This window comes from Carassius auratus, chromosome 20 (genome assembly GCF_003368295.1).
Source record: "Carassius auratus strain Wakin chromosome 20, ASM336829v1, whole genome shotgun sequence".
NCBI lineage: Eukaryota > Metazoa > Chordata > Actinopteri > Cypriniformes > Cyprinidae > Carassius > Carassius auratus.
The window spans coordinates 17,104,063-17,130,053 of NC_039262.1; the positions used below are offsets into that span (position 1 = coordinate 17,104,063).

General features: G+C 35.6%; 1 protein-coding gene and 1 pseudogene across 1 annotated transcript; both read left to right on the plus strand.

The window, feature by feature from the left end:
- Positions 1-921: 921 nt before the first annotated feature.
- LOC113037956 (desmoglein-2-like) lies at positions 922-10,258 on the plus strand (annotated as a pseudogene).
- Positions 10,259-12,231: 1,973 nt separating this feature from the next.
- On the plus strand, positions 12,232-25,977 carry LOC113037957 (desmoglein-2-like). The gene is made up of 14 exons (XM_026195267.1): positions 12,232-12,285; positions 15,286-15,408; positions 15,871-16,026; positions 16,345-16,486; positions 16,605-16,774; positions 16,876-17,010; positions 17,531-17,716; positions 17,886-18,202; positions 18,478-18,620; positions 18,898-19,119; positions 19,335-19,574; positions 19,686-19,798; positions 19,888-20,151; positions 23,246-25,977. Exons 1-14 carry the CDS (start codon positions 12,232-12,234, stop codon positions 24,446-24,448), a joined length of 3,468 nt encoding a protein of 1,155 aa, XP_026051052.1. The 3' UTR covers positions 24,449-25,977.
- The last annotated feature ends 14 nt before the right edge of the window (positions 25,978-25,991 follow it).

Below are 25,991 nucleotides of genomic sequence, written 5' to 3' on the forward strand. Positions count from 1 at the left end.
CGGCCGTCAGCTCGGGATCGGACTCGGATAACGCTGGCACTCTCGAGGGAGGCAATGCAGCCGAACCCTCATCTCCCGAGGACTCAAGCCCGCCTTGTGATGCGGCGATCGACATACGGTCCTCTTTGCGAGCCCCGAATGAGATGTCAGGAGCCTGAGAGGGTCCAGCAAACTCATCCGGGAACTCAACCGGCTGCGGCGTATGTGAGGGGAGTGTGGCCCGAGGAGGTTCGCTCGTCGGGGAAGCCCACACGGTAACCCTCAGATCACCCTGGCCACCAGCCGAAGTAGCCCTCTTACGAGAAGAAGAGCTAGAACGGGGTGTGGCAGAGGGGACTCTATACCTCTTAAGGTAATCGAGTCTCAATCTCAACGCCGAGATGGTCATGTCCCCGCAATGAGAACATGAGCCATCCGCGAACGCAATCTCAGCGTGCTGGAAACTCAGACACGTGACACAGCGATCGTGACTGTCACGAGGAGCGATATATGGACTGCACCCAGAAATACACGGGCGAAATGACATCTTTAATAAGACGCAAATTGGCCCGTATCTATTTTGTGAGAGAAATTGTCTCTTTTAGAGGTGTTGAAGCGCTTAGGGGAACGCGGGAGCTGTCGCAGGAAACCCAGACGAACCGCTGAATCGCGCCGTCACACCAACACCAGCTCTTGCTTGTAAACACTCCAGTGATTGCAGCAAGCGATGTGCTCGGCTCCGAAGCGAAAGCTTGAATGCGAGTTGCTCGCATTGCTCCTTATATACCCGCTCTGCGGGGTGGAGCTCGCGATGCAAAATGATGCAAATATGAACTGAATTTCATTTTAACACATCAGTCTCTTGAATGATATTAATTATTTACGATACTAAATGTGATTTTAAACAAACTTTTGAATCATTATTGACTTGTACACTCCTCTTTAGATGACAGCAGTCTAACCACGCAATGTGTCATTTCTCAGATCCGATCAGACAATGATGAGACCATGAAGCTACACTACACTCTAAGGGGACCAGGAGCCGACCAGCCACCCGTTGGTTACTTTGTAGTAGACACATACACAGGACTGGTTCACATTATACGGCCCCTGGATCGTGAGGAGAGACAATACTACACTGTGAGGATTACAAACATATAGATTTAAGATACAAAGTATAGATCATTTGTTATCACAAAGGCTATATGTCAATATTTTAAGATTCTGAGAAAAAGTTGAATAAAAAAAAAATTATTGCTACCTAAAGATTTTAAATTTAGTCAACTTGAAATGTACTAAGTGACAACTTGGATAATTGAGTTGACTACAGTTAATTATCCCATATCAATATATTTCTAATAAACTGTGTTTCGCTCCAAAACTCCAGACAGATTTTTTTTGTAGTTAATACAACCATTATTTCCTATATTATTTTCATAAACATTTTTTTCTCTTGTAGCTTATTGGCACTGCATGGTATTCTAACAAAACCATAGCTGAAGATAATATTAAAATCAACGTTGTTGTGGAGGACCAGAATGATAACTCACCAGTTTTTATCAAGCCAGAACAAAGCAGCATTTATGAGGGGAGACCAGTTGGTGAGCCAGCCATTTCTGCATTGTTATTGTCAAAAACTGTTTGATTTTCTGAAATCAGGAATGACCCATCATTCACCTCAAAGATCTTGTGCAAAAGATTTGTTTTTGTAATAGCTCTCTTTTCTAGGTACCTTCATAACACAAGTTGTGGCCAAAGATGCAGATGAGCCGGACACTCCTCACACTAAGATAGCATACAGCTTGATCAAGCAAGAGCCAAATGATGGCACGCTTTTCTTTGCTGTTGACAAAGACAATGGAATAATCTATGTGAAGAGCTCAACACTTGACAGAGAGGTATTTGTTACTACTTATACTGATATTTGAGCTTGAGTGTTGGTAGCTTCAAAGTGACCACCAAACCGTCTGGATTTTCAAGTTCTCATTCTCTTGAACAGGAACACAGTTATTTCGTTCTTACGCTGCAAGCTGCTGACATGTATGGAAGCCCTGAAGGAAATTCTGCTACAGTCACTGTATTTATAGATATCCTGGATGTCAATGACAATATTCCTACTTTGGAAAAGGATGAGGTGACTATATGCATTGGCTAATGTAACTTGAATAGTCAGGAGCTCACATTTTTTACATGAAAGTATTTTTTTAATACCCTTGTGAAAAATAATTGTTTAACTGTATTCACTGTGTACTTGTAGTGTACTTAATTTATTAATTTATTAATTTATTTTTTAAACTGCAATTAACATAATATTAAAGTGTATTTAAAGAAATAAACGTTCACACAATTAAAATAAATATTCTTTACATTAAGCTTTACATTAAAGTACATTTAAAAAAAAGTAATTTAAATTGGTAAAAATATTTTGTCTTGCTTTAAAGTAGAACACTTAATTTGATGTTTTGACTACCAAACGCTAAAGAGCATGTAAAGTACTTGATTATAATAACATGCAGCGACAGTGTCTGAAAACATTACATTCAGTTTGCACTTAAGTATATTCTTTTAAACAGTCTCAAGAGTATTCCTCTCAATTAAATGCTGTAGTATAAGAAAAAGTGGTCATAATTATTTTTTTTTTTTTCTGGTTTCATAGTTTTCAGCCAGTATTGAGGAAAATGAGGCACCTGTTGAGGTTTTGAGGATCCAGGCTCTGGATAATGACGAAGAGAGGACAGACAATTGGTTGGCCGAGTTTGAAATAGTCTCGGGGAACGAGGATGGACGTTTCTCTATTGAAACTGATCCAAAGACAAATATTGGTGTTTTGTACCTGAACAAGGTCAGTGCTTATTTTGTACACAGTTCTAAGAAGTTTGTGGAAGCAAGTAGATCAGGGCGTGTAATAAGGGTGTGCTCTTTATATATATATATATATATATATATATGTATATATATATATATATATCCGCTAGCCTGTAGACTTTGAGTCAGTATCTGATATGAACCTGAATCTAGTTGTTGCAAACAAAGCTCTTCCAGGAGCACCAGGTGCAGCTGGAGCTTCTGGAGCAGGTGGTCAACATATGTTTTTTGGAGGAAGGTCCAGTGTCCCCGAGCGAAATAAATACTTAGTTAAGATCAGTGTCAAAAACAAACCAGAAAGCCCAAAGTTCAAGCCAAAGATCAAGCCTATATCTGTATCTGAGAACCCCCTAAATATTTTTCCAAGGGTAATTGACACCTACACTGCTACAGAAAAAGACACAGGCAAAACAGCAGAAAAAGTCAAGTAAGTTTTCTCCAAGCATTTCTTGAAAATAAAGTCAGTTTCAAGACAAGATTCGAATACGCAGTACAGTACATAACAACTCAAGCCATGCATATCAAATGTATAGAAGCATTAATACACCTTGACATTATACAGTTTTAAAATATTTGACTGAATACTATATTTGAGGTTTATAACTATTCAGAATCTTTATGTTATAAACCTCAATCCTTCAAACTGCTAAACCAAAAGTAGAATTTAAAATTGCAATAATGTAGTGGTCCATGTTTGTTTAGATATGCAAAAGGATATGACCCTGACAACTGGATTTCTATTGACATGGATACGGCTGAGATCAAATTGAACAAGGTACCAGATCGTGAGTCTCCATTTGTGATAAATGGGACCTACTATGCCATGATCCTCTGCATTACAGATGGTTAGTAGAAGCAACAAGTCAGAGCATTGTGTTGGGAATATTAACACCGCTAGTTAAATGATCGTCACACCTAGTAGATTTTTTCATTAGCATTATTGACAATTTACACAAATAGGACAGTCACCAGCCTTTGCGCACAGTAATATTTCTTCAACATTATGATGTTGGGATGCTTTTTAAACAGTAGCAAATGAGTGTACATGTGAAACAGTAAAATATGATTTAAGTAGGTTAACTGTTACGTGTTTTCTGTTTGTTATACATTTTAGAACTGCACTCTCAGACGTCTACAGGGACTATAGCTTTGCAGGTGGAAGACCTGAATGATAACTGCCCCAAACTCGTTGATAATGTGCAGATCGTCTGCAGTGATGCCAGCATAGTCAGTGTCACAGCAGAAGATGGAGATTCAGATCCCAACGGAGCTCCACTAGAGTTCAGATTGATACAAGAGAAGACAAAGGGCAAATGGAACCTGCAGAAAATAAATGGTAATACCAAATAATATAGATGATATTATTTATTTGCAAGTTTCTGGATTTTGAAACAAATGTACTATCACTATCCTAGTGATCTAAAATTTTTTTTTTTTTTTTTTTTTTTATATTTTTACAATAAACTAAAAACAATCATGTGTACAGAAGATGAAAACCATTCTTGTTCATTGTAAAACAATAGTCAAGTCTCTCAATGTTCCTGTCCTCTACAGATGTAAGTGCTTCACTGCTCGCTGAAGATGACTTATGGCCTGGTTTTTATGAAGTTACCATGGAGATCAGAGACAAGCAAGGACTGGTCTGCCCTGATGAGCAAGTCCTCCGTTTAGAGGTTTGCACTTGCTCTGAAGGAATGTTTTGTGGTTCAAAAGTGGCGGCTATACGCACTACATCAGCCAGTTTTGGAGCAGCAGGAATTAGTTTCCTAATTCTAGGATTCCTCTGTCTGATCTGTGAGCATGAGTTTACTTTGCTTTGGTTTACCACTGTACATTTATTATTAGTGGTAACACTGTAAAACAGACACGTCTTAAATGTGTTTGTTTGTCTTTTTCTATTTTTAGTGGTCCCCATGGCCATCATAAAATGTGAATTTGGGAATCATTTTACTGAAATGCCAATTGAAACCAAGCAATATCTTATCTCCTATTCCACAGAAGGAAAAGCAACAGAGATGGTAAAAAATCCCTTCAAGATCTTTCACAGCTTATACTACAAGAGTAAAACACTAGTATTGTGTGTCAAGCGATTCTGTTTCTCTTGCAGGATATTCCTTGGATGAAAATCCCACCAAAACTCTACAATGAAGGTCTCAATAAAATACAATTATTCCAAGAACCTTTAAGAATGGTGGAAGCAAACTCTAATATCCCAGCAGATGAAATTCAGGTCCCCTTGTCAAACCATGCTGTAAATAACAATTATAACATTATGCAGACGAGTGCATTTGGAGGCTTTTACAACGACATGAACATGGTAAACTCTGCAAGGTGGCAAGAAGAACAAGTCTCGCTTGATGCATTCCTAAAAAAATACTTTGAACATGTATGTGATTTTATTTAATTGTATCTAATTATTGTAATGTATTGAGGTGTACTTAAAGGAATAGTTCACTCAAAAATTTTAATTTGCAGAAGATCTTAAATCCAAGATGCAGAGATTGGTTTGATTCTTCATCCAAATGATTTGTAGAAATTTAGTATTACATCACTTGCTCACCATAGGATCTAGAGTGAATGGGTGACATTAGATTGAGAGTCCAAACAGCTGATGAATACATCAATAACCTACAAGTAATCCACACAACTCAATCAGTCAATCAGTCAACATCTTGTGAAGTGACAAGCTACGTGTTTGTAATAAATTAATTTATTATTAAGATGTTTTTAACTTAAAACCATTGCTTCCAGATAAAATACAATTCATGAAGTGAAAAGGTAATCTTGCCTGAATCAGGAGAGAAATATGCACAGTTCAAGCACTGCTTATAAGCAGTAACAGGCCAACAAAGATCTACATCTGTGGATTTATGGATTATATATTTTGGCAAGAAGCAATGGTATAAAGTTACAATACATGGACTTTATTATTACAAACATACAGCTTTTTGCTTTACAAGATGTTAATTGATTGGCTGCTGCTGTGTGTGGATTACTTGTGGATTATTGTGAAGTTTTTATGAGCTGTTGGCACTCATTCAATGCAAAGCAGTGGCAGTTCTAGACCACAGTAACTGAGGAGGGGCAGAAAGGGGCCACTTGTGCTTTTAGGGGGCACAATAAAAAAATTCATCTTAACCTATAAATATTAACCTTTAAATATTATTAATTCAGTCATTTTCACCATGTTATGTATTACTGCAATCTATAGACATAATCCATAACAATTTCAACTAAAATGAATGTTTCATCATTTTCCATTCATATGACAAATAATTTGTATTGTAGTGTCAGGGGCATCATTTTTGAGGGGCATGAGGTGAGGGTTGGCTCTCATGTTTGTCATGTGACACACAGCAGCCACAATACCACTGTATAACAGTATAACAGAAATAGGCTTATGTCCCTACAGAAAAAAAAAAAAAAGAAAAGAAAAGAAAAAAGCCTTAACCCATCACAGAAAAGTTTAATGATTTCCTCTACAAATACCAATACAAACATTACAAACCATCAACATTTAACCATTAAAACCATTAAAAAAGTTTTGTTCTGTAGTGTGTTTTGGGACAAATTCCATTAGGATTTATTGGTTTTAACAAGCCACCAATACAAAAACAACCAATTTCCAGTAGTGGCCAACAGGGTTCATTACGGGTTCCAGTAAAACCAAAACAAGTCCAATTATAACCCGTATCTATTATTTTTTTTTGTTTTGTTTTTTTTCAGCAGGGGTTTTATTAATAGTTTATTTTCATTTGAAATATTCCACAAATTTATCATAAAAAATATACTGATTCTTAAATATGTTTAAGTAAATACATTTTACACCTTTATAGATTATGTTAGTTTATCTATAATAGGCGATGGGCAAAGTAGACTAATTGTAATCTATTAACTTTCCATAAAAATCCATAATTTTACTTAAGTAACAGATATAGGTGTCATTCCATGAATAGTTTAATACGCTGACTTCATATTTAATGTGAATTTAATTTAAACCTTTACATTATCAAAAAACATTTTCACTTCAGTCCAGCGAGTTCATAGCCTGGTAATACCAAACTCTTCTACTTCGCTTTGCTTCGTAGACAGAGTCTGGAAGGGCATAATTGACAGGCATTTAACTTTCTCGTGGGGTGGGGTCAGCTTTTTTGAAGTTTAAAATCATTGGTGTACCCGTAAGCCAATCACATAACATTTGGTTATGATGTGTGTTATGTGCCGGCTCAACCGCCTCAAACTTCTGCAGTAAACACAGATATGCTGTGAAAACAAATTCATTGAGTGAGTTTTGCTGCCTCCTTAACCTGATCCTGCATGAGTGCAACCAAGGGGGGCAATATCACATTTATCGCCTTGCCGGACTTTGGCCTCCCCAGTTTCTTGATGACGATCGGTAACAGTTGATAAATTAAACGTTTCCCAAAACCTGTCAGGAGTAGGGCCACAACATCACTTCCATTCAAAATGTGAAACAAACACTCTTCTTGTTCGGGCTTCAGTTGCTGAATGCCGGGAATATTCTCCACAACAGAGTGAATAGCATCTCTGTCATCTGTCTTCATGTCCACTGTCGTTTTCGATTTCCATAACCTAAACTACAATCTTAAATTCTGCGCTTAGCGTCTATGTGATGGCTCTCAGTCTGCCCTCTGTTCGTTAATTGGCCGGCTGGTGCGGAGCCGGAGGAAAACTGGGAGATTTGTTGTTTGCTGTCTCAGACTGAGTTCAGAAGCTAACTGAAATTGAGCAGAAGTACGAAGTCTGACGTAGTTAGGCTAGCGAGTTCAAGCACTCTCAAAAACTCCCATAAAAAAAGTAACTCATAACTCCAATAAAAAAAGTTTTTAATTATTTCTTTTTATCTACTGTTCTATCATTTCATCATTCTATCTATACTTTCATTGTTCAATCTATCACGCTATCATTATCATACTATTATTATATTGCTGTATTGTATTATTTATGTAGCTCACATGTGTATATATATATATATATGTGTGTGTGTGTGTGTGTGTATATATATATATATAATATATATATATATATATATATATATATATATATATATATATATATATATATATATATGTTTTGCTCTATGTGTGTTACAGAAAAGCCATGCAATGGAGGATGGATATGCTAAGAACGAGTCTAAGGCGTATGACTATGAAGGGAAGGGCTCTCCTGTGGGCTCTGTGGGCTGCTGCAGCATCCTCGAAGATAACAATGACCTAGAGTTTCTCAATGACCTCGGGCCCAAGTTCACTACTCTCGCTGAAATATGTGGAGGTAAAAAGAGCGAGGTCCCTGCTCCTCTTCTTCTTCCTCTTCCTCCCAAACCCACGGGGGGCCGTACCGAGGTGGTGTCTTCATCAACCAACGTTATAAATCCTGTGAATATTACCACTAACAGAGCTTTATTTTTTCAACGCACTGAATGTAGCTTCCAACACGGCTACGACATCATCTACCCGTGTGGAGAACGTCATGGTCACAGACAGCCGGCCCACAGTGTTTACAAGTGTCCAACCGGCTCCAACGCTCCTGGTGCAACAGCAGCCAATGTACTACATGGTGGAGCCGCAGCCCAGCACGGTTCTGCTCGCTGAAAGGCCCGCCGTGGGACAGAACATGTACGTGCTGAACAGCGGCCCGGTAGCCGAGGGGGTTGTAGTCCAGGGCGCCAACATAGCTACGAATACCCTGACCCGCGGCGAGAGAATGGTGCTTGTGGACGGGGGGGCACCTGCTCAGGCTGGGATGCTGCACACAGGTAATATGTCCGGGTCACAAATGTTCCTGGTGGATGGGGGAGCCACGAGCGGTCAAGTCCTTCAGGGGACGCTTCGGAGAGGGGTTGCTGGATCTCAGGGCCTGCTAGTCATGGAAGGACAAGGGGGTCAGGTGATTCAGGGGTCCCTCAAAAAAGGTGTTTCCACTCAGGGTGGATCTCAAAATGTCCTTTATATGGACAGCGAAGGGGGATCAGGTGGGGGGGTTCAAAGGGGGATGATGTCCACAGGGTCGTTCAGTAGCATCGGATTAGGTGGGTCATCTGTCCAGATTAACCAAAACCCATCGTCACATAAAGTCGTTGTTCAGGAGAGAAAGGTTGTGACAACACAAAGTGTCAAGCAATAATATAACACTCATTCAGTACTTGTCTTCAGAGCTCATGCGTGCAAATCATTAGAGTTTCATGCTGTTACCATGTTAGGTCACATAGAATATGCAAATAATGCTTGAAAACTGGTTTTTAATAAACTACCTTGAGGTTTACTTCTCTGTATGTGTAGTGCATTATACTTGATTTTCTTTTCCTTTCATTTATCCCCATGCCTATAAATTATATGTTACTGTATGTGTGTATTCAGTGTGTCCTCTGTAAAGTCTGTTGTTTGCGGAAAATATGCACAAGTTGTCCTGAGGCCATTCCAGTTCAGTTCATGCAAATCAGCAGAAAGCTAAGTGCAGATATATGAGAACATAAACACAGCCAGAAAGCAGCTGAGTCGATTCAAAAGACTATAGAAGGACAGATGTTTTTATTTGATTTTGATTGTTTAAGAAAAGTATAGTGCTGTAAAAGACAATTCATGAATCAGTTGTGGCAATGTATATTTTGGGAAGCTGTTTATAAAAATGATCAGTGTGTTAACCAGCACCGGTAGGGTTTGCATTTTTACACTAGCTTTCATTCCTCTTCTTAGTTACTGTTTGTAATCCAATATGAAGTCTGATTAGTAAGTCTGTGTTTAGAAGCTTGTGGTTTCTCTTTGAGGTGTGGTTAAATAAGAACCCACATTCCAAGCAATAATGATCATATGTATGAAATGAATGTAACAATGTTTTCTCTAAAAAAGCTTTTGTATTAAGAATACAGTAGCAAAAGCACATTTCCTTTGTTTAGTTGTTGGAATTTAATGCTAAATACAAAAAATAATAACAATAATTGGTGCTGTTTTTTTTGTTGTTTTTTTCTTCTATTCACAGCTCTGGTTTGGTACAAAAAATATTTTATTTTCTTGAAGTTTTTTTTTTTTTTTTGAAGGGTTGGCTAGTGGTTTCCAACTTTCCCAGAAACCGACTCATCAGCTACATGCTGGGAAAGTGTGTCACTACTTTTCACATAGAAACTTTTTTCAGGGGTCAATATTGTAAAGCAGCGTAAAACTGTTTAGAACTTCTTTTTTTAAATGCTGATTTTATAAATGTTTCATATGTTTCACTGTAGAACAGAATTCCAAAAGACAATAAAAAGTCTTTTAAATGTCATCCGTTGTGTAAAACTGTGTCTTTGGGCAAGTGTTAACAAAAACTGGAATCTGTAAACTAGTAATTCAAGGGAGGCCATCCATTCCTCCAGCAATTTCACAAGCTCAGTTTCAGACAATAAAATTGGCAAGAACAACCCATGGCTGGGTTTCTTTTTCAAAACAGTAGCACCAGTTACTTTGTTTCCCATGTCTTGACTGACAGCTCTCATGTTGCCATGTTGAGATAAATCGAGGCAGTGTGTGCGCTGTGTGAACATGACGTTACTGTAGTTCTAGACTAAATATGAACATGTATTTACTCATTTGCACAAAAATAGATTCAGTATTCCTCAAAATGCAAACTCAGAATATTAAACAAACCTTCAATATTTTAATTGTATCCCATTTTATTAACCAATGTATTTGCTGCAGATTTTTACCACACTTATAAGCATAAATGACACATTTGTGTTTCAATTTTGTTATTGATAGTGTTGAACTTTCACCTCATTCTACATTTGTAAAAGTAGAACTATATTTTTATATTAAAAACAAACAAGTGAGTCCTGCCCAAATTTTAAATGTAACTCAAAAGTAACATAACACATTACTTTCCATAAACTTTTAATTAGTTAGAATTTTTAGGGAGTAATGCAGTATTGTAATGTATTACTTTTAAAAGTAACTTTTCCCATCACTGATAACAAGACTATTAAAAATAATACAGACAATCCTTATCAATCATGTACACTTTCTGCCATGCTTCATTTTTATCATTGGGAAAATAGATATTTTAATGTGATAATATCCTGGGTTGAAGTCATTTCTGCAATGGAATAAAAAAAAAAAAAAAAAAAAAGAATAATAATTTAGAAGTCTGAGAAAAAAGTCTGAATTGTGAGATACAAACATCTTGTTAGGTATGTAACCGTCGTTCCCTGAAGAAGGGAACAGAGACGTCATGTCAGTAATGGGATCTCTCTTAGAGAGACCAATCCACTTTGAGTGTAAACTAAACTAGCCAATGCACATTGCCATGCGATGACTGCATCCAGCTGCAATAATAATGCAAAAATATATTCTTAATTTTTACAATATACTTTTGCATACTGTATTATATTTTAGAAATGAACATTGGAGATTTTAAAAGGTCATTTTATGGATGGCCTTCATAAATTCAGTGAAAGGGATTTATTTTTTTATTTTTTTTTAATTGGCTTTGATGAGTCAATAAATGTTAAATAAAATCTAATACATTTCAGGGTCAGGTAACTTCATAAGAAACTGCTTTGTGTGTTTGAACCTATTAGTTATGAAAGCTGTTCAAATCAAAGACAGACATCTGCTAAAGAAAACGTGTAATTTCTTTAATTACTTTTACCTTGGAAAAAGAAAGTATCTAGGGTTTCTTCTTTAGAACTCAACGACATAAATGTGATGCATTCCTCGCATTGGTTTAAACAAAAAAACTAATCTAATTTGATCAGGTTTTTCAGATGGTTTCTTGGAAAACATTCCCCATTAGCTGTTATGGGTTGGATGTTAACAAGAGGAATTCCTTAGAACTGTTCTAATTAACTTTCAAAACACCCAAACATTTCTAAACAACAATTACTTAATAATGTGTTGCTTGGCCAGTAACTAATAAGTATATATATATATATATATATATATATATATATATATATATATATATATATATATATATATATATATATATATATATATATATATATATATATAAATAACTAAATACATGTAAAGAGTGTATTTACAGTATTTTTACTTATATTTTGCTTGGCCAGTAACTAATAAGTATATATATGAATATATATATATGAATAAATAACTAAATACATGTAAAGAGTGTATTTATTTATTTATGAAATTGCTTTGTGCTGTCTTTCATGCAGAAACATGATCTAAGATAATACAGTATGTCATTCCCCAACTCACACACATAAATGCAGCTTTGAAGAAGCACGTGATGAGGCTTTTTTTTTTTCTTTTCTGGGCGGACCAAAAGATGCTGGTGTTATATTTTGTGGTGCCAAAAACACTGTCAGTTTGATAAACTCTGCCACTGATAACTCTCTCACTCACACATTTTTCTCATCTCTTTAAGAAGATGTTTCCACAAACTTCGCTGGCTCTGAGCTTGTTGTTGTTTCTCACTGTGCAGGTGAGTAGACAGAGATATCGGACTTATAGTGTATATTGTGGAAGGTTGTCAAAGGCAACGTGTACAAGTATTCTCCATTTGTTAAAATTAGTTAACGTGAACTAACAATGAAACTAAAAACTACTTCTAAAACTTTTATCAATCTTACTAATACATTATTAAAATCTTGATCATTTTCTTAATAATAATAATTGATAATTGTTAGTTATCCCTCATAATAAAATCATAATCGACATACGTTTTTTGGATTCCAAAGAATTGTTGATTTATAATAGTAATTTATAAGTCATAACGTCATATTTTTCAGCTAAACTATATTGTATCTGATCAGCAACTTCTCATCAATGATTGTAGTAGTTATTTTATTTATTTTTTTATGTTACTATGATATTCCCATGTTTTTACTGCTTTTACATTCCCCATCTTATATAAGATGCCTTTTTATATGGTTGTGTCTTAAAAATTTAAATCAATCAATATTTATTATATTATATTATATTATATTATATTATATTATATTATATTATATTATATTATATTATATTATATTATATTATATTATTTGCAACAAAAAAAAATAATAATAAAATAAAATAAAAATATGCAAATAGCGTAATTCATGGTTCCCTTCATGTTCAAAATGGACCTAAGTCTGTTAAGCTTAATAATTTAACTAATGGGACCTTATTTTAAAGTGTTTCCAATTATATTATATTTTAAAAGTCAATAAATGTGTAATATTAAGTTAATACAAAGGTTGTTCTATTACTGTAATATAATGACGTACATCATGTACAGGAACCGAAATGATTGTAACATCACAGTTTTATGATGATGATGATGATGATGATGATGATGATGATGATGATTTTTTCTTTGTTTTGTGATTAAACCTACACGCCAATGAAGTAACAAAAACTAAAATAATTCAAGCACAACTTTAAGTTGTAATATCTCTCTGTGCATGTCAACAAAACTAATGTTAACAGATGCAACTTTTAATCTTGTAAAAATGATTTAGTAAATGTTGAGATAAACCCTCATGTTGTACTCTAATCATTTGGATCCGGAGCATATTTACTACTTCCAGAAAATGCTACATAATCTTATTGCATTTGACTAACTAAATTTCTAGTTAAATTTTTACCAAATACTGGATTCAGTCTTTTTACTAACTTTTATTATGTATTTATTTTTTACACTCATTCAGCTTTAAATGAGTGCATCTGAACAACAAACAATATATATGTATTTATTTATTTATTTATTATCTGCTCTATTTGTTCACTTCACTGGTTTGCATTCTATCTGCCATGTGCCTTGCTCTGCTTTATTTAACTTTTTTTTTTTTACATTCCATCATTCTATAGTTGTATCTTATATTTTATATTTGATCTCGATTTTTAGGCTCTACTGTTAATGTTATCTGTCTGCCCCGGGGGTCTGAGAGTAACGCAGTTTCGATTCTCTGTATGTATGTACTGTACTTACGTGTGGAAAAAATGACAATAAAGCAGACTTGACTTGAAAAAAAAAAAAAAAAAAACCTTCTAAATAGTAATACAGAGTAGCCTAGCAGTTAGTGAGTTATTTAAATGAAGAATTGTTTAATAATTCTATAATATATATATATAAGGTTTATAAGGTTTTATATACATTACAGTGCATTCAGGCTATACATTTTTTCCCATCATGTGTTCCCAGGGAATCGAACCCACAACCTTGCGCTTGATGCTCTACCAATTGAGCAATGCTCTACCAATTGAGCTACAGGAACACCATATAAAAACTTTTTTAAATATTATAATATTTTGTACATAATTGTTTTTTGTACCTCTCTGAGAGTGTACAGTCCTGTAAATTTTAAGTATTTTTTTTTTCCAGTCAACTGGTAACAAGTCAATCAATATGGTCTATGACCTTTATATATGTATAAAAAGTTGGACAAACTTGACTCATGTGTGAACATGGGCAACAATCAGTTCCTTGCCAAAAAGATGCTACTGAAATGTAACAGTTTCAGGTTTTAGTGAAGCATCTTGACAAACAGAGTCACATAATTAAAACTATTTTGTTAGCAGCGCAAAAGACTGTGGGTTCGATTCCCAGGAAACACACATTTGAACACCGATTTAAATAAAGGGTGTAGACCAAATGCACTGTAAGTCGCTTTGGATAAAAGTGGTTGCTAAATGTAAAGCACCAAATAGCTGACTTTTAAATATTTAAATAGGCTATAATTCAATGTATAAAAAAATATGCAAGGATTATTTTGGCTAGACTATAATTATTGAGTAAAATGTTTGACAAATTAACTTTTTTTGGGGGGGGGGGGGTACTATTTACTTCCTGTCACACTACGCTTTCAGAAGGAACACAGAGCAGAGTATAATCAAAGTAGTCTTTATTAATCCAACACAGGAGTAACTCCAACAGGGACAACAGGAGAAAGCCACAAATATGAAACTGGTAGACCCAACTAACAAGAACTGAAAGGACTAGGGTTTTTAAAGACAAGATAATGAGGAACAGACAGATGTGGGGAATCAACTAATAATCAGACTAAACAAGGACAGGAAACCGACCAAATAAGGCAAAACAGGAACTGAAACACATGACTAAACAGGTCCAATCCTGACACTTCCCTGAAACAGAGTTCTTCTATCTGATACATTCGGTTACATTCAGAATATGATGAGGTTTTCACTATGTTACTCTAACATAAGAACAGCCTTCTGGTCATTGGCATGCGATTCTCTCAAATTTCTATTTTCATATTAAGCTCAAATATGCAAAGTACAATAAAAAAGGCAGCATTCAGATGATTTGGGTATTACATATTTGTGTCTAACATTTGAATGCACAAGGTTACCAAAATATGTAGCACTTATCACTGTTAAAAACATAGCAAAACCTAACCACCAGGCCATAAATACTACAAATGTGCATTAAATTATATTTTTATTCTTATTTATTCTTATTCTAATTTTTTTTTAACAGATATTGAGCACTGGCGACTGCTGGATGGGTTCACAGAAGCAGCGTCAGAAAAGGGAATGGGTCGTTCCTCCCATACAGTTTAAAGAAAATGTAGACTACAGTCATCTGCCCTATGTTGGCAAGGTAATAGATAACACCATATGATATAGCAATTCTCTCTGCTTATTGCATGTACAGCACTTTACAATCTAATCCAGTCTTCAATTGTAACATTAAGTTATTCAGTATTTCTGATTTATTCACACAGTAAATCAGTTTCTCTATTAAAAGACACGTATGTTACACAGTCAGCTGTCAGGGCTTTCCACAAACTGAGTACAAACTATTACTACTAGAATATAGATAAGAGGACTACAGGGTTGGAAATGTATCTAAATTATGGTATCACACTTAGGTTTACGATCAAATGTCATTTATTATACATAAATTAATGAAAATATTAGTATTTGTTTGATCTTTTTCATACAGTAAGATTAATTATTTATGATACTAAATGTGATTTTAAACAAACGTTTGTATTATTATTGACTTGTACACTCCTCTTTAGATGACATCAGTCTAACCACGCAATGTGTCGTTTCTCAGATCCGATCAGACAATGATGAGACCATGAAGCTACACTACACTCTAAGGGGACCAGGAGCCGACCAGCCACCTGTTGGTTACTTTGTAGTAGACACATACACAGGACTGGTTCACATTATACGGCCCCTGGATCGTGAGGAGAGACAATACTACACTGTGAGGATTACAAACATATAGATTTAAGATACAAAGTATAGATCATTTGTTATACCATAGACTGTCACAAAGGCTATATGTCTATGTTTTAAGATTCTGAGAAAAAGTTGAATAAAAAAAAAAAAGTTTAAAAATTTAGTCAACTTGAAATGTACTAATTGACAACTTGGATAATTGAGTTGACTGCAATTAATTATCCCAGTATCAGTACATTTCTAATAAACTGTTTACTACCCACAAACTCCAGACAGTTTTTCTATTTAATACAAACAATATTTCCTACAGTATTTTTATAAGGATTTTTTTTTTCTCTTGTAGCTTATTGGCACTGCATGGTATTCTAACAAAACCATAGCTGAAGGTAATATTAAAATTAACGTTGTTGTGGAGGACCAGAATGATAACTCACCAGTTTTCATCAAGCCAGAACGAAGCAGCATTTATGAGGGGAGCCCAGTTGGTGAGCCAGCCATTTCTGCATTGCTATAGTCAAAAACTAAAGAAATTAGGAATGGCCAATAATTCACCTAACAGATCTTTTGAGAAAGATTTGTTTTTGTAATAGCTCTCTTTTCTAGGTACCTTCATAACACAAGTTGTGGCCAAAGATGCAGATGAGCCGGACACTCCTCACACTAAGATAGCATACAGCTTGATCAAGCAAGAGCCAAATGATGGCACGCTTTTCTTTGCTGTTGACAAAGACAATGGAATAATCTATGTGAAGAGCTCAACACTTGACAGAGAGGTATTTGTTACTACTTATACTGATATTTGAGCTTGAGTGTTGGTAGCTTCAAAGTGACCACCAAACCGTCTGGATGTTCAAGTTCCCATTCTCTTGAACAGGAACACAGTTCTTTCGTTCTTACGCTGCAAGCTGCTGACATGTATGGAAGCCCTGAAGGAAATTCTGCTACAGCCACTGTATTTATAGATATCCTGGATGTCAATGACAATATTCCTACTTTGGAAAAGGATGAGGTGACTATATGCATTGGCTAATGTAACTTGAATAGTCAGGAGCTCACATTTTTTACATGAAAGTCTTTTTTTAATACCCTTATAATGAAAAATAATTATTTAATTGTATTCACTGTGTACTTGTAGTGTACTTAATTTATTTATTTATTAATTAAAAAAACTGCATTTAACATAATATTAAAGTGTATTTAAAGAAAGTAAACGTTCACACAATTAAAATAAATGTGCTTTACATTAAGCTTTACATTAAAGTGCATTTTAAAAAAAAGTAATTTAAATTGTTAAAAATATTTTGTCTTGCTTTAAAAGTAGAACACTTCATTTGATGTTTTGACTACCAAACGCTAAAGAGCATGTAAAGTACTTGATTATAATAACATGCAGCGACAGTGTCTGAAAACATTACATTCAGTTTGCACTTAAGTATATTCTTTTAAACAGTCTCAAGAGTATTCCTCTCAATTAAATGCTGTAGTATAAGAAAAAGTGGTCATAAAACATTTTTTTTCTGGTTTCATAGTTTTCAGCCAGTATTGAGGAAAATGAGGCACCTGTTGAGGTTTTGAGGATCCAGGCTCTGGATAATGACGAAGAGAGGACAGACAATTGGTTGGCCGAGTTTGAAATAGTCTCGGGGAACGAGGATGGACGTTTTTCTATTGAAACTGATCCAAAGACAAATATTGGTGTTTTGTACCTGAACAAGGTCAGTGCTTATTTTGTACACAGTTCTAAGAAGTTTGTGGAAGCAAGTAGATCAGGGCGTGTAATAAGGGTGTGCTCTTTATATATATATATATATATATATATATATATATATATAAGAATTTCTTTTATTATTTGAGCAACTAATTGCACCTTGTTCTCTCCGCTAGCCTGTAGACTTTGAGTCAGTATCTGATATGAACCTGAATCTAGTTGTTGCAAACAAAGCTCTTCCAGGAGCACCAGGTGCAGCTGGAGCTTCTGGAGCAGGTGGTCAACATATGTTTTTTGGAGGAAGCTCCAGTGTCCCCGAGCAAAAGAAATACTTAGTTAAGATCAGTGTCAAAAACAAACCAGAAAGCCCAAAGTTCAAGCCAAAGATCAAGCCTATATCTGTATCTGAGAACCCCCTAAATTCTTTTCCAAGAGTAATTGACACCTACACTGCTACAGAAGAAGACACAGGCAAAACAGCAGAAAAAGTCAAGTAAGTTTTCTCCAAGCATTTCTTGAAAATAAAGTCAGTTTCAAGACAAGATTCGAATACGCAGTACAGTACATAACAACTCAAGCCATGCATATCAAATGTATAGAAGCATTAATACACCTTGACATTATACAGTTTTTCAATATTTGACTGAATACTATATTTGAGGTTTATAACTATTCAGAATCTTTATGTTATAAACCTCAATCCTTCAAACTGCTAAACCAAAAGTAGAATTTAAAATTGCAATAATGTAGTGGTCCATGTTTGTTTAGATATGCAAAAGGATATGACCCTGACAACTGGATTTCTATTGACATGGATACGGCTGAGATCAAATTGAACAAGGTACCAGATCGTGAGTCTCCATTTGTGATAAATGGGACCTACTATGCCATGATCCTCTGCATTACAGATGGTTAGTATGAGCAACAAGTCAGAGCATTGTGTTGGGAATATTTACACCGCTAGTTAAATGATTGTCACACCTAGTAGATTTTTTCATTAGCGTTATTGACAATTTACACAAATAGGACAGTCACCAGCCTTTGCGCACAGTAAGATGTCTTCAACATTATGATGTTGGGATGCTTTTTAAACAGTAGCAAATGAGTGTACATAAGAAACAATAAAATATGATTTAAGTAGGTTAAGTAGGTAACTGTAACGTGTTTTCTGTTTGTTATACATTTTAGAACTGCACTCTCAGACGTCTACAGGGACTATAGCTTTGCAGGTGGAAGACCTGAATGATAACTGCCCCAAACTCGTTGATAATGTGCAGATCGTCTGCAGTGATGCCAGCATGGTCAATGTCACAGCAGAAGATGGAGATTCAGACCCCAACGGAGCTCCACTAGAGTTCAGATTGATACAAGAGAAGACAAAGGGCAAATGGAACCTGCAGCAAATAAATGGTAATACCAAATAATATAGATGATATTATTTATTTGCAGGTTTCTGGATTTTGAAACAAATGTACTATCACTATCCTAGTGATCTAAAATTATTATTATTTTGTTTTAAATATTTTTACAATAAACTAAAAACAATCATGTATACAGAAGATGATAACCATTCTTGTTCATTGTAAAACAATAGTCAAGTCTCTCAATGTTCCTGTCCTCTACAGATGTAAGTGCTTCACTGCTCGCTGAAGATGACTTATGGCCTGGTTTTTATGAAGTTACCATGGAGATCAGAGACAAGCAAGGACTGGTCTGCCCTGATGAGCAAGTCCTCCGTTTAGAGGTTTGCACTTGCTCTGAAGGAATGTTTTGTGGTTCAAAAGTGGCGGCTATACGCACTACATCAGCCAGTTTTGGAGCAGCAGGAATCAGTTTCCTAATTCTAGGATTCCTCTGTCTGATCTGTGAGCATGAGTTTACTTTGCTTTGGTGTACCACTGTACATTTATTATTAGTGGTAACACTGTAAAACAGACACGTCTTAAATGTGTTTGTTTGTCTTTTTCTATTTTTAGTGGTCCCCATGGCCATCATAAAATGTGAATTTGGGAAACATTTTACTGAAATGCCAATTGAAACCGAGCAACATCTTATCTCCTATTCCACAGAAGGAAAAGCAACAGAGATGGTAAAAAATCCCTTCATGATCTTTCACAGCTTATACTACAAGAGTTAAACACTAGTATTGTGTGTCAAGCGATTCTGTTTCTCTTGCAGGATATTCCTCAGATGAAAATCCCACCAAAACTCAATAAAATACAATTATTCCAAGAACCTTTAAGAATGGTGGAAGCAAACTCTAATATCCCAGCAGATGAAATGCAGGTCCCCTTGTCAAACCATGCTGTAAATAACAATTATAACATTATGCAGACGAGTGCATTTGGAGGCTTTTACAACGACATGAACATGGTAAACTCTGCAAGGTGGCAAGAAGAACAAGTCTCGCTTGATGCATTCCTAAAAAAATACCTTGAACATGTATGTGATTTTATTTAATTGTATTTAATTATTGTAATGTATTGAGGTGTACTTCAAGGAATAGTTCACTCAAAAATTTTAATTTGCAGAAGATCTAAAATCCAAGATGCAGATTGGTTTGATTCTTCATCCAAATGATTTGTAGAAATTTAGTATTACATCACTTGCTCACCATAGGATCTAGAGTAATGGGTGACATTAGATTGAGAGTCCAAACAGCTGATGAATACATCAATAACCTACAAGTAATCCACACAACTCAATCAGTCAATCAGTCAACATCTTGTGAAGTGACAAGCTACGTGTTTGTAATAAATTAATTTATTATTAAGATGTTTTTAACTTAAAACCATTGCTTCCAGATAAAATACAATTCATGAAGTGAAAAGGTAATCTTGCCTGAATCAGGAGAGAAATATGCACAGTTCAAGCACTGCTTATAAGCAGTAACAGGCCAACAAAGATCTACATCTGTGGATTTATGGATTATATATTTTGGCCAGAAGCAATGGTATAAAGTTACAATACATGGACTTTATTATTACAAACATACAGCTTTTTGCTTTACAAGATGTTAATTGATTGGCTGCTGCTGTGTGTGGATTACTTGTGGATTATTGTGAAGTTTTTATGAGCTGTTGGCACCCATTCAATGCAAAGCAGTGGCAGTTCTAGACCACAGTAACTGAGGAGGGGCAGAAAGGGGCCACTTGTGCTTTTAGGGGGCACAATAAAAAAATTCATCTTAACCTATAAATATTAACCTTTAAATATTATTAATTCAGTCATTTTCACCATGTTATGTATTACTGCAATCTATAGACATAATCCATAACAATTTCAACTAAAATGAATGTTTCATCATTTTCCATTCATATGACAAATAATTTTGTATTGTAGTGTCAGGGGCATCATTTTTGAGGGGCATGAGGTGAGGGTTGGCTCTCATGTTTGTCATGTGACACACAGCAGCCACAATACCACTGTATAACAGTATAACAGAAATAGGCTTATGTCCCTACAGAAAAAAAAGAAAAGAAAAGAAAAAAGCCTTAACCCATCACAGAAAAGTCTAATGATTTCCACTACAAATACCAATACAAACATTACAAACCATCAACATTTAACCATTAAAACCATTAAAAAAGTTTTGTTCTGTAGTGTGTTTTGGGACAAATTCCATTAGGATTTATTGGTTTTAACAAGCCACCAATACAAAAACAACCAATTTCCAGTAGTGGCCAACAGGGTTCATTACGGGTTCCAGTAAAACCAAAACAAGTCCAATTATAACCCGTATCTATTGTTTTTTTGTTTTGTTTTTTTCAGCAGGGGTTTTATTGATAGTTTATTTTCATTTGAAATATTCCCCAAGTATATCATAAAAATATATTGATTCTTAAATATTTTTAAGTAAATACATTTTACACCTTTATAGATTATGTTAGTTGATCTATAATAGGCGATGGGCAAAGTAGACTAATTGTAATTTATTAACTTTCCATAAAAATCCATAATTTTACTTAAGTAATGGATATAGGTGTCATTCCATGAATAGTTTCATACGCTGACTTTGTATTTAATGTGAATTTAATTTAAACCTTTACATTATCAAAGAACATTTTCACTTCAGTCCAGCGAGTTCATAGCCTGGTAATACCAAACTCTTCTACTTCGCTTTGCTTCGTAGACAGTGTCTGGAAGGGCATAATTGACAGGCATTTAACTTTCTCGTGGGGTGGGGGGGCTTTTTTGAAGTTTAAAATCATTGGTGTACCCGTAAGCCAATCACATAACATTTGGTTATGATGTGTGTTATGTGCCGGCTCAACCGCCTCAAACTTCTGCAGTAAACACAGATATGCTGCGAAAACAAATTCATTGAGTGAGTTTTGCTGCCTCCTTAACCTGATCCTGCATGAGTGCAACCAAGGTGGGCAATATCACATTTATCGCCTTGCCGGACTTTGGCCTCCCCAGTTTCTCGCTGACGATCGGTAACAGTTGATAAATTAAACTTTTCCCAAAACCTGTCAGGAGTAGGGCCACAACATCACTTCCATTCAAAATGTGAAACAAACACTCTTCTTGTTCGGGCTTCAGTTGCTGAATGCCGGGAATATTCTCCACAACAGAGTGAATAGCATCTCTGTCATCTGTCTTCATGTCCGCTGTCGTTTTCGATTTCCATAACCTAAACTACAATCTTAAATTCTGCGCTTAGCGTCTATGTGATGGCTCTCAGCCTGCCCTCTGTTCGTTAATTGGCCGGCTGGTGTGGAGCCGGAGGAAAGCTGGGAGATTTGTCGTTTGCTGTCTCAGACTGAGTTCAAGGACCTATCAACTGAAATTGAGCATAAGTACGAAGTCTGACGTAGTTAGGCTAGCGAGTTCAAGCACTCTCAAAAACTCCCATAATAATCTCTAAAGCGGATGACACTAAAAAATGTATATCTTACTACATTCGTACATCTTTACTTTGTTGTTTCTGATGAAAGAATTCCGCCAGCCAGCTTGGACGGTGACGAAACAGCGTTTCGGCGATGACTCATCTGAACGCCTCTGATTAGTCCTTGTATTTATAAGCATAACACAATGATATGTGTTTGGTTATAATGCGCAGTGCTTTAAAAACGTGTGTGTCTCTGGCTCTGTGCCAGCCAGTGAATGCAGATTTGAATGCAGATTTGAATTTAGCAGCTGGTGATGTTTTTCTTATATATATATATATATATATATATATATATATATATATATATATATATATATATATATATATATATATAAAATGGTGTGGTGTAACATGATTCCAAATTTAGGGAGGAAAAGCTTGTTGACGGGGGGTCACTGCCCTTCCCCTGCTGCAGATGATCTATTGGTGCAGAAAGTGATGTAATGCTAAATTTCTCAAAATCTGTTCAGAAGAAGAAACAAACTAATCTACATCTTGGATAAGCATTGAACAAAGAAAGCCACACAGATTTGGAGCAACATGAGTCAATGATAAAATAACTTTTGGGGTATACTATCCCTTTATGAATTAAACCTGAATGAAATTACAAGTAGAATGACACTTCTCCTCATTCTTTTGCAGAATTCCATGTTTATATCAGAGAATGATTCACCAAAGGAAGGACTGAAGTATTATGATTATGAGGGTGAAGGATCTGTCACCGGTTCCATTGAGAGCTGCAGCTTCATCGAGTCTAATGATGATCTGGAGTTCATGAACAACCTGGGTTCAAAGTTCAACACCTTGGCTGAGGTGTGTGGATTCAGACAGACTGACCCAAAAGTTATTGTTAATACTGGTGAGATAACACCAAATGCAGCTGCATCTTCAAGTCACATGACCAACATCGTCCAGCCCAGTCCTGAGGAGATACCTGTTAAATCCCCACTTGTCCACCCTGAACCTAATCAGGGGACTGTCATACAGGAGCCTATGTACTATGTATTCAACCAGCCAATGGCAAGCAATGTTTTGCTGCCAGAGAATGGGCATGGCCAAGGTGTGTACATAATTAATGGAACTCCAGAAGCTGGGAGATTTCTGACTCAAGGTAACGGCCATACACTTGAACATTTTGGTAGTGGACAACAGGCTGTTCTATCAAACAACATTATTGGTGATTCAGTCTTGTACTCACATATTGGACCTCAAAGTCCAGTCATGACTACCACAGGTTTAGGAGAAGTTAATCCTGCTGTAATTCAAAACCTTTCACCAGCTTCAAACCTTGTAGTAATGCCACAGCAACAACTAGATGGAATTGGTTCACTGCAGATGTTAGGAGAGAATGGGCAGGGCAGAGTAAACAGCCAGCTATTAGTAAGTGGTCCTTACCCGAGTGCTTCAAAAGAAGGTGGAGATAGTAGACTGATGGTTAGTGGTCATTCTATTCTGGAGGCTCCTGTTAGTGGAGGTAATTTACTGTTTGCAGGCCCAGGTCAGTATCCTGTGTCTATGAATGCAGGAACTCCAAACCTAATGGGACTGCATCAAGTTCAAACTGGACAGATAAATAACAGTCAGCTTTTAGTAAATGGTGTTCAGAACATTGTATCAGGGAAAGGTGGACAGAGCAGACAGTTGGTTAGTGGTCCCACAATTCTAGAGGGTTCAGGTCAGCTTCCACTTGCCATGAGTTCAGGAGTACTTAGTCCAGTGGAACTTCCACAGGCAGCAAACAGACAGTTATTCCATTCTACAGTGTCCAGAGTTCTGACTTCAATGGTTATGATGCCAAAATCCAAAGGACTTGCAACAAATTGGCAACGGAACATTGAGCAGTGATCAAATTTTTGGTCTAATGGCATTAATACCTCTTTAATTCTCAGGATGGGATTGTCCGCAGGGAGAAACATATACTATTTTAAACATTAGATGAATTAGAAGTATTTAGTATTAAAATAAGTGAGTATGAGCATTTTTAAGAATTGTAATATGTTCTATATTATTTGTCCTGCGTGGTCTGTACCTATTTCAAGGCCAATATTGTTAAAGATAAATAACTTGATTAACAATAGATAATTTAATGTATTCTAAAGCTCTTATTTTCTATAAATCCTGTAATCAAATTTTATTATATTTATTGTAAATGTGATTAATTTAAAATGAGTGTTGATTATTATTAGTCGGTTCAGTCACACGATTCCATGGACTTACATTATATTTGCATTACTGTGAACAACAGGGAGGAGTCGATGTTATGTCCTGTGGATTCCATACCACAGTTACTACTATTTAACATTTCTTTCAATATTTCAAAATGTGGTTTCTCTTGGGATTTTTGTCGTTAGTGAAGGTATGACTGTGGTTTACTACTCTGTGATTAAAAACTTAATTTAATGTTAAGTTGTTTGTAAGATGATCATTGTATGCTACCCAGATAAAGATATTAGATTTTTCTATACATTGGTCTATAATTAGATGTATGCTTAATTAGGCAAACATCTCCTTAATTATTTATTCAGATCATTACACCAAGTTTAATGTACATTAATTATGTGTGTTATGAGTTGCATAGCAGTGCATTCAGAAGCTTTTACCTCTATTGTTACTGCTGCACCACTATAAAAGCAATAAATAAATAAAAAGATTCTAAATATTAAATATGATGTTACACAATATGGCTAGACAGATTTTTTTTTGTGATTCACACTTTCTAATGGTATGAAACTTTATTGATGTTTTTAGCACACTGGGGTGCATTTTCCGAAAATAAACTATATTCGCAAGTCACGTCGTAACCAACAGAGTTCAATGGAACTAATGACTATAGTTAGCCACCTATGCTTTTTGGAACCACACCCCTGGTCAGGTGTTTCCTTATTGTTTATGTTTTGCTTGGGGCACACTGCATTTCAGTGAGAGGTGTAGCACATGAACTTGTAGCGCAGGTGAATTCTCAGAGTTCTTTAAAGTGTTGCCGATCTTTTTAGTGGAACTGAAAAGTATTTGAACACATAAGCTACACTAAAAACTGTATAATTGTTTGTGGATAATGTAGCAAAATATCAAACTAAATGCCAATTGATTGAATGAAATATTGCTTTTCAGGCAAAACAACTTAAAATAAGTTTGCCCGATTCTAAATGATAAAACAGTGCTCAATACTGAAGTACTATGGGATTTTGTGTATGTCAGACATTTGTGAACACACTGATAGGTAACGTAACCTCTGGTTACTCTTGAGGAGAACTGACTTCATACAGCCAATAAATATCACCTTGCTAAAACTCATAGCAAAAATGACTCCAAAAATTATTATTATTATTATTATTTTATTATTATTTTTTTTTTTGCAATATAAACAAAGATATTTCTACATTTTAAG